The following is a 10,103-nucleotide window of genomic DNA, read 5'->3' as shown; positions in this document are numbered from 1 at the left end:
ATTATCCGCCCACTTCCGAGTGTGCTTGTGCTAGCAAAGGTGGAAAAAAGTTCCCAGAGATGCTAGCACATTGTACTAGCACACGGTGCTAGCATTTTGCTAGCTTTTTTTCATCTTGAAATTGTCAATAGGCAAAGTAAATTACAAGAGAAGACAATGCTAGCAATGTGCTAGCATCATGCTCAGTGTTATAATGCAGCTGTCACAATAGAGTGAAGCTAAAATGCTGATGCGAGCATATGTGTGCTAGCATAGCATGCTGGCAAAGGTGGAAAAAAGGGTGCCAGTGATGCTAGCACACTACGCTAGCATCCTGCTAGCAAAATTGTCAACAGGGGCATTTTCGCTCTCACACTTTGCTCTTTAAAAAATGTGTGAAAAATGATGAAAAAAATAGGTGTACTGCATTTATTTTTAATGAGAGAACAAATATAGCAAAAAGGTAACTAAAAATCACGTTTCCTGATTTCATTTTCTTCACAAGACACAAATGTGAATTGAAAATTTAAATTTTGATCAAATTGTGCACATTTTTGCTTTATTTTATTTTATTCAGCATGGAATGATGCTCTAAGAAGGCCAAACTAATGCCAAACCAGATTAGGCATCTTTCAATGTTAATTTTTTGAATCACGAACGATTACTTTCCTTTTTGTATGCTTTTAATAATTTTTGAACCAAAATCATTTATTTTTAGGTACATAATACATTTATTTCAATGAATCATAATCATAACTGTTTATCAGGTAGGTACCTACTTAATAATTTCTCAAGTTCAAGTTACTAGTGTAAGCATATTTTGAAATACACTCCTAGATACTCCAGGAAATCAGGAATGATTGTAGGTGGGTACATTGGTACACACATACGTACACAGTTTGATGAACCTATTTATTCTATGAAAAATATTGAATGATACATCATACATCCGGCACATTACGATTATAATCTTGATTAGAATTATTTAATGCAAGTTTAATTGCATCCATATCTCGTCTCAAATTTTTAAGGGCGGATTCAGTGCGTAAAAAATCAAAAACAGCATCTGCATACGAGATGTATACCTGAGGAAATGGAATAATTCTTTCATCCTCCCACTTCCGTAAGAAATTTTGTAACTGGTTCTTCGAGCTGACAACTGTTTTCTCTTGCATATTCAATATCTTGGTAAACAGCCGAAAAGGAGGTTCAGGATCGGAAAAAATATCGGAAGAAAACAGCTCCGATAATTCGGACGACGAAGACACATCTTCAGGTAGAGAATTGAAATCATTGATGTTTGCGGAACGTTGAATTTTAATTTCTTTGATGAAAGGTTTTGCTTCCAATAGGAAAGCCCAACACCGTACAAACGATGATAGCAATTTGGCGAACGGTGTGTAGCATTGAGGAATTTTTTTCCAATCTAAAGCAAAATCCACTTGACTATGAATCTTTCGAACTTCATCATCAGTTAATTCCTTTGTTCTGGCGAGAAAGTAATTGAAAGGATCAGCTTGCGAGAATAAATCAAATGATAGAATTTTTGGTAACGTATTTATAATCCAAGTCGGACGTATTGGAACACATTCTGTGTTAAATTCATAATTTTGAGTTCCAGGGGGAAGAAATTTCTTCATCTCTGAAAATGGTGCCTTTTGATAGTTCGGGTGATCTTTCAAAGAAGGAGGGATGTATTTTATTGTCGAAAGTGTCGAAGTGGAAGTTGAAGCGTATCCTGGAGGGAAACCAATCACTGTAATCTGAAAGTTTTTGAAGAAATTTGTTGATTAGTGTTGAGGTCCGTGACGAGGAAAAACAAGTTTAGCAAAATTGGTTCTAACTTGGCAGAGTAGGTAGGGAGAAAGTTTTCCCTATCTGGTGGCGAAACAATTTTTTGCCTTACTGTCTACCCGACGACATATGTCAGCTCCCAAAAATTAGTTATATTTTCATGGCATTCATTTTGTAAAAGTAAAATGAGATAACCTCTGGGAATTAGTTAGTATCTTAGGTACTTACTGCTGCGAATAAAAAAATAGCTTTGTACAAAACGTTGAATCCCATGATCATAGCTTTCACCTGCTGCTTGCTTCTCATCATTTCATCAAATGAAGTTATGTGAAAATTTATTGTTTTGTTTACCGCGATACTTAGGTACCTAGATATGTCAAATTCAGCTGACACGGCGTTTTCATCGACTAGAGAAATTTACGATACATTTTATCTATTTGCGTATTTTTTGTGGTTGTTGTTCTGCAAACGGTGAACTTCAAAAGATACTTGAAAATTTACATGGATGTTTTTCTGCTTTAGGAAAAAATGGTCTGCCTACCTATTTAACAAGTAGATAGGGAGATTAGATTAGATCTGATCACATCTAAGCAGTTCTTATACAACTGGCGAACAAGATTTTGCAGATTCATTTCGGAGTTATGTCAAGTTCACAATATTTGAAAAAAGAGTGAATTCAGTATACATTTTTCAAAATTTTAATTTACTTTTTGAATTCAAAACAGATTACCTAAAGACCCCTCATCATTAACACTGTCTCGTTTACCGTCCCCTGAATTTGATCAAACTGTTTGATTAGAAGATTATTAGATCAGATAAGATTAGGTAGGTATATCTTGGCGTTCCTTGGATTGGATCCTGGTTCTATTATTTGAATTCCTCACAAGGTTTCAATTTGACTAGATATGTACTTATAGGTATCATCCTTATTCAGATCTGAGTAGATCAAAGTTTGGTTTGCATTCATTCTGATGAAGTTTGATCAGACTTGTTTGGTCAGATCATGATCAAATCAGGTCAGATCCAAGTAGGCATTCAGCGGATTCGATTCAATTTGATGAAAATATAATCAGACCTAATCAGATCAAAACTTTGGTTGGATTGGATCTAATTGATTTTGACTTTGATCAAAAATGTTTGATAGCCTATTGATCAGATCACATCAGAACATTCCCTGAATGCAAGTCGATTTGTTTCAGTAGTATAGCCAGGATTTTGCCAAGGAGGGGCAAATCTACATGTTTGGGACAGGAAAATTTGAAATTTGAAGTAATTTTCTGAGACCCCAAAATATAAAATCTGCTCAAGCAAAACAAAGAGTAAAAATTTTTCAAAAAATTGGATTCAACGAATGAAAAACCACCCTTGTTTACTTATGTTTTTTATTTTCAATTTTGATCTGTATGGAGGGGTAATCGCTCCAACTTGCCTCTTGGCTAGACCACTGACTTGTTTAGGTCTAATCATGTTTGATCATATTCAAGTTGTCATTTTGGTTGGATTAGACCTTGTATTGGTTTGATCAAATTCTTTCATTTGCCTAGTTGAAGATCAGATTAGACCCAGATTTTTCGTAGGTGTAATTTTGATTTTTTTCAGACCCAACCATGTGATCAGATCATTGATTGACCAGATCACTGATATTATATTAGATCCCAACATTCCCAGATACCAAACTCAAGGAAAATTGGATCTGATCAGAGGTTTTATCAGATATGATGAACATTTCTCAAATTCAATTACATAGTTTTTTAATGAGTCAACATTCAGTATTTTTATGCAGGGTAATATATCTCAATGATTCTTAAATTTTTATTCGATTTCTCAAGTTCAAGTAACTATTATAACGACTTAATTTAAAATATAGGTTTAGGTGCTGATGTACAGGGTGCGCAGAAATATCGTGTACCCCTAAAAAAGTTTTCTGCCAAATGTTTTCAGTTGATCATTTAATGAATAATTTTCTTTGGGGTAGGTACATGATATTTTTGGACGCCCTAAATATGTACTATAGGAATTATCATAGGTGCAGGGTGCACAAAAATATCATGAACCCCAAAGAAAGTTTTATTCAGCAGAAAACTTTTTTAGGGGTTCACGATATTTCTGCGCAACCTGTAGGTACATATTATACACTTAGGTATACAGGTTCATAACACTATAACAACTATTCTATGAAAATATTGGACGATAGGTATATCATTCATCTGGATCATTATGATTATAATCTTGAATAGAATTATTCATTATACGTTTAATTTCATCCAAATCTAGTTTCAAATTTTCAAGAACGGATTCAGTACGCAAAAATCTAAAAACAGCATCAGCATACGAAATGTATACCCGAGGAAATGGAATAATTTTCTTATCCGCCCACTTCTGCATGAAATTTTGTAACTGGTTCTTCGAGTTGACAACTGTTCTCTCTTGCATATTCAATATCTTGGTAAACAGACTTAGAGGAGGTTCAGGATCGGAAAAAATATCGGAAGAAAACAGCTCAGATAATTCGGACGACGAAGAGACCTCGTTAGGAAGAGAATTGAAACCATCGATGTTTGCAGAACGCTGAATTTTAATTTCTTTGATGAATGGTTTAGCATTCAAAAGAAAGACCCAACATAGTGAAAACGAGTATAGTAATTTAGCGAACGGCGTGTAGCACTGGTGAAGTTTTTTCATTTTTAAAGCAAAATGCACTTCATAATGAATTCTTCGAACTTCATCATCAGTTAATTTCTTTGTTCTGGTGAGAAAGTAATTAAAAGGATCGGCTTGCGAGAATATATCTAACGATAGAATTTTTGGTAACGAATCTATTACGAAACTGGGACGTATTGGAACACATTCTGTGTTTACTTCATAATTTTGAGTTCCAGGGGAAAGTAAGTGCAACATTGAATACGGTGGAGAGTTATTATTGGAGGAGTCTTTCAGAGGAGCAGGTGTCGAAAGTGACGAAGTGGAAGTTGAAGCATATCCAGGTGGGAAACCAATCACCACAATCTGTAATTATTTAAAGAAATTCGTTGATTAGTGTTGAGGTGCGTAAGGAAAGAGATAACTTTTTAGCATTCGGTATTTTATACAGGTACTTACTGCTCCGAAGAAAAGTACAGATTTGAATGTAACATCGAATCCCATGATCATAACTTTCATCTGCTGCTTGCTTCTCATCGTTTCATCAAATGAAATAAAAATTAGTTTTCTGTTTACCGCGATACTTAGGTATGTCACATTCGGCTATTGTATTCATCGACTAGAAAAATTTATGATTTAATCCATTTATGTATTTTTGTTTTTCTCTCAACGTGCAACGGTGAACTTCAAAAGGTGTTTGAAAATTTATAGGTTGGTACTCGTACATGTAAGTATGTTTTTCTGTGCTCGGAAACAAATGGTCTGCCAAACTTTCCTTTCAAGTACCTACCTATTTCTGAAGTATAGATCTTTTTGGAAGACCTCATTGAAGAGAAAGGTTGCATCTGATCACATCTGAGTCATTCCAATTCAACTGGCGAACAAAATTTTACAGATTCATTTCAAAGTCAAGTCATATTCTCAAGAGTTGAAAAAAAAGTACCTAAGACTCCTCGTTATTAACAATGGCTTTTTCACTAATCTAACTATGTGATCCGAATCTGATCAAGTGTGATCAGATCTGGATATCCAACTATGTGATCAGATCATTGATTGGCCAGATCATTGGGTATCACATTAGATCCGAACATTCATACGTAGATCCGAAACCTGGGGAAAATGATTGAATCTGATCAAGTGTGATCAGATCTGGATTTTCTCCAATTCAATTATAGATGCTTTTAATAATTTTTGAGCACAGATCAAGTATACTTTCACATTATATTTCTATGGAACTATATATTGGAAGATAGGTACCTACACCATTCAACCAAAACATTACAATTACAATGTCGAGTTAAATTATTTAATACCTATACGTTTAATTTCGTCCAAATCTAGTTTCAAATTTTTAATGGCGGATTCAGTATGCAAAAATCTAAAAACAGCATCAGCATAGGAGATGTATACCCGAGGAAATGGAATTATTCTCTCATCCGCCCACTTCTGTACGAAATTTTGTAACTGGTTCTTCGAGTTGACCACCGTTCTCTCTTGCATATCCAATATCTTGGTAAACAGCCGAATAGGTGGTTCAGGATCGGAAAAAATATTGGAAGAAAACAGCTCAGATAATTCGGACGATGAAGAGACGTCATTAGGTAGAGAATTGAAACCATTGGTGATGTTCGTAGAACGCTGAATTTTAATTTCTTTGATGAATGGTTTTGCATCTAAAAGAAAGACCCAACATCGTAAGAACGATGATAGTAATTTAGCGAATGGTGTGTAGCATTGAGGAAGTTTTTTCCAATCTAACGCAAAAACCACTTGATACTGAATACTTCGAACTTTATCATCAGATAATTTCTTTGTTTTAACGAGAAAGTAATTGAAAGGATCAGCTTGCGAGAATATATCAAATGATAGAATTTCTGGTAACGTATTTATTATGACACTCGGACGTATTGGAACACATTCTGTGCTTCCTTCATAATTTTGAGTTCCAGGGGAAAGAATTCTTTGCGACTCTGAATGTGGTGGAGGTTTATAGTTGGGGTGATCATTCAGAGAGTCTGGGACGTAGGTTGCTGTCGTAAGTGTATATAAGGAATTTGAAGCATATCCAGGTGAGGAACCAATCAGCATAATCTGAAATTATTCAAGTTGAGGTGCGTGAGAGTGGAAAAATTAAACGAGCCACCAGATGTAGACTTAAATATAATTTCGTTTGATCAATTTTGTGCCTTATTTCTAATTGCAGATTAATTTTAACGAAGAGATCGCCTAAAATTACGTTTTACCATTCATAGCATAAAATTTAATCCTATCGTGTAAGTTTTACGTTTTAGTGATCTTTTTTGAAAAGTGGAAAATCTGAAAATTTAATATAGGCTCCAAAGTAAAGTACGTAGCTGAAATCCTGCATAGGTATAGTACTTACTGCTGCGAAGAAAAGCACAACTTTGTACGATACGTTGAATTCCATGATCATAGTTTTCATCTGCGGTTTGCTTCTTCATCAAATGAAATGAAAATTTGGTTTTTTGTTAACCGCGATACTCTAGTTTTGTCAAATTCAGCTGGTGTATTCACCGCCTAGAGAAATTTACGATACATTTTATTTGCATATTTTGTTTTGTTTTTGTTCCGTCAAACGGTGAACTTCAAAAAACATTTGAAAATTTACGGGGATGTTTTTCTGCTTGAGGAAAAAATGGTCTGCCAAACTTTCCCTTCACGTTCCTACTATTTAACAAGTAGATTTTTTGGAAGACCTCATAGGGGAGAAAGATTGGATGTGATAACATCAGAGTAGTTCCAATTCAATTGGCGAACAAGATTTTATAGATTCATTTCCAATTTACCCACCATATGTCCTATTCAGAAACTTTCAAAATTTCAATTGACTTGTTAAATTCAAAAAAAAACTAGACAGCTGCGATTTTCAAAAAAAAAGCAACGCAAATTTGAAAAAAAACGATTAGGATTTTGAAAGCAGAACGCAATTATGATTTTGAAAGCACAATGAAATTTCAAAAAAAAAACTCATGAAAAAAAAGAAAAACGCAGTTTGGAAAAAAAGCACAACGCGATCTTTTAAAAAAAGCACACACTACGCAATTTTGAAAAAGAAGCACAACGCAATTTTGAAAGTAAAACAACGGGATTTTGAAAAAAAAACAACACAATTTTGGAAAAAGCCCAACAAAATTCTGAAAAAACCGCGCAACTCAATTTTGAAAAGAAGCACAACGCGATTTTGTGATAAAAGCACAACGCAATTTTAAAAAAAAAGCACAACGCGATTTCGGAAAAAAAGCAGAACGCAATTATGAAAAATAAGCACAACGCAATTTCAAAAAAAACAACGCGATTTTGAAAAAAAAAGCAGAACGACGCAATTTCAACAAAAAAGCACAACGCGATTATGAAAAAAAACGCGATTTTGGAAAGAAAACACAATGCGATTTTGAAAAAAAAGCACGTGATTAGAAAAAACAAAAGAATTACGTGATTTTGAAAAAAAAGCACAACGCGATTTTGGAAAGAAAAGTACAATGCGATTATGAAAAAAAACAAGATTTAGAAAAAAAAGCACAACACAATTTTGCAAAAAAACACAACGCGAACAAAAAAGCACAACGCGATTATGAAAAAAAAACGTGATTTTGGAAAAAAACGCGATTTTGGAAAGAAAACACAATGCGATTTTGAAAAAAAGCACAACGTTATTTTGGAAAGAAAAGTACATACAATGTGATTATGAAAAAAAACAACAAGATTTTCACAACTCGATTTTGCAAAAAAACAATGATGATTTTGAAAAAAAGCACAACGCGATTTTGAAAAAAAAGCCCAACGCAATCATAGGGAAAAACGCGATTGAGAAAAAAAGCACAACGTGATATCCAAAAAAAGCACAACACGATATCAAAAAAAGCACAACGCGATTTCAGAAAAAAAAGCACGACATCAAAAAAAAGCACAACGCGATTTCAAAAAAAAAGCACAATGCGATTTCAAAAAAAAGCACAAAGATATCAAAAAAAAACACATCAGGAATTTGAAAAAGAAGCACTACTCGATTTTGGAAAATAAACACGAGATTACAAAAAAAGCAACGCGATTTTTTAAATAAAGCACCACGCATTTTCAGAAAAAAAGCACAGTGTGATTTCAAAAAAAAACCACACCGCGATTTTGATAAAAAAAAAAGCACAACGCGATTATGAAAAAAAGACGTGATAAAAAAACGCGATTTTGAAGAAAAGCACACAAGATTTTGAAAATAAAGCACAACTTTGAAAAAAGCACAACGCGATTTTGAACGTGATATCAAACGGACAACGCGATATTGAAAGCACAGCACAATACCGAAAGCTTAGAATGTATAACGGGATGCGGATGGAACTTCTCTAGAGCACAGCCAAAGCACAAATGACAGTTGAGATTTGATTACCAAGGGTAGCCACCTGCTTTTGTTGTATAGAATTTTGAAAAAAAAACAACGCGATTTCAAAAAAAAAGCACAACACAATTTTGAAAAAAAAGCACAACACAATTTTGAAAAAAAGCACTGATTTCAAAAAAAAGCACCACACAATTTTGGAAAAATAAGCACAACGCGATTTCAAAAAAAAAGCACAATCTGATTTTTAAAAAACGCGATTTCAGAAAAAAGGCACAACGCAATTTTGAAAAAAAAGCACAACGCAATTTTGAAAAAAAAGCACAATGCAATTACAAAAAAAGCAGAACGCGATTTCAAAAAAAAAGCACCACGCAATTTTAAAAAAAAGCACAACGCGATTTCAAAAAAAAAGCACAACACGATTTCAAAAAAAAAGCACAACAAGATTTCAAAAAAAAGCACACCAAGATTTAGAAAAAAAAGCACAACAAGGTTATGAAAAAAACAATGTGATTGAAAAAAACGCGATTTTGAAAAAAAGCACAACGTGATTTCAGAAAAAAAAAGCACATTGAGATTTCAAAAAAAAGCACAATGAGATTTTTTTAAAAAAAGCACAACGCGATTTTGAAAAAAAACCACAACGCGATTTCAGAAAAAAAAGCACACCGCGATTTCGAAAAAAAAAAGCACAACACGATTATAAAAAAAAAAACTTAATTAAAAAAAACGCGATTTTGAAAAAAAGCACAACGCGATTTTGAAAAAAAACCACAACACGATTTCAGAAAAAAAAGCACACCGCGATTTCAAAAAAAAAAAACGCAACACGATTATAAAAAAAACAACGTGATTTAAAAAAACGTGATTTTGAAAAAAAAGCACAACGCTATTAAAAAAGCACTACGCGAATACGAAAGCTTTAAAGCACTATGCTACATCGAATGCAAAGCACAATACCAAAGGCTGGAAAGTATAACGTGACACGGATAGAACTTCTCTGGACCACAGCCAAAGTGCAAATGACTGGTGGGATTTGACTACTAAGGGTAGCCACCTGCTTTCATTGTCTAGGTACTGAATGTGTGTAAATGAAACACCTGCAGGTGTTCTAAAACCCTTTCTCAAAATTGAACAATAGAGAAATGTTTTAAATTGAACAAAGGGAAAGATAACACTGTAGATAAGAATATTTTAGGACACCTGCAGTGTTACATTTTAAAAGGGATGTCGGCTTCCCTTTGATAAAGATAACACCGCAAGGGTTCGGCTTCACTTTTGATAAAATCTTTTCCTTTGTTCAATTTTGAAAAATAAATTCGAAAATTGAACAATA

General features: G+C 33.9%; 1 protein-coding gene and 1 long non-coding RNA gene across 2 annotated transcripts; both read right to left on the bottom strand.

Moving 5' to 3' along the window:
* Nucleotides 1–3,516: 3,516 nt before the first annotated feature.
* On the bottom strand, nucleotides 3,517–5,112 carry LOC135847559 (uncharacterized). Its single transcript, XM_065367121.1, has 2 exons — nucleotides 4,873–5,112; nucleotides 3,517–4,779 (listed from the first exon to the last, which is right to left on the bottom strand). Exons 1-2 carry the CDS (start codon nucleotides 4,948–4,950, stop codon nucleotides 3,973–3,975), a joined length of 885 nt encoding a protein of 294 aa, XP_065223193.1. The 5' UTR covers nucleotides 4,951–5,112; the 3' UTR covers nucleotides 3,517–3,972.
* Nucleotides 5,113–5,615: 503 nt separating this feature from the next.
* Nucleotides 5,616–7,431, bottom strand: LOC135848651 (uncharacterized). The gene is made up of 2 exons (XR_010559404.1): nucleotides 6,797–7,431; nucleotides 5,616–6,504 (listed from the first exon to the last, which is right to left on the bottom strand). It is a non-coding gene; the product is annotated as an uncharacterized LOC135848651 (long non-coding RNA).
* Nucleotides 7,432–10,103: the final 2,672 nt, after the last annotated feature.

Source organism: Planococcus citri, chromosome 5 (genome assembly GCF_950023065.1).
Source record: "Planococcus citri chromosome 5, ihPlaCitr1.1, whole genome shotgun sequence".
NCBI classification, from domain to species: Eukaryota; Metazoa; Arthropoda; class Insecta; order Hemiptera; family Pseudococcidae; genus Planococcus; species Planococcus citri.
The sequence above is the reverse complement of the archived record's forward strand: the minus strand, read 5'-3'. Positions and strand labels throughout refer to the sequence as shown.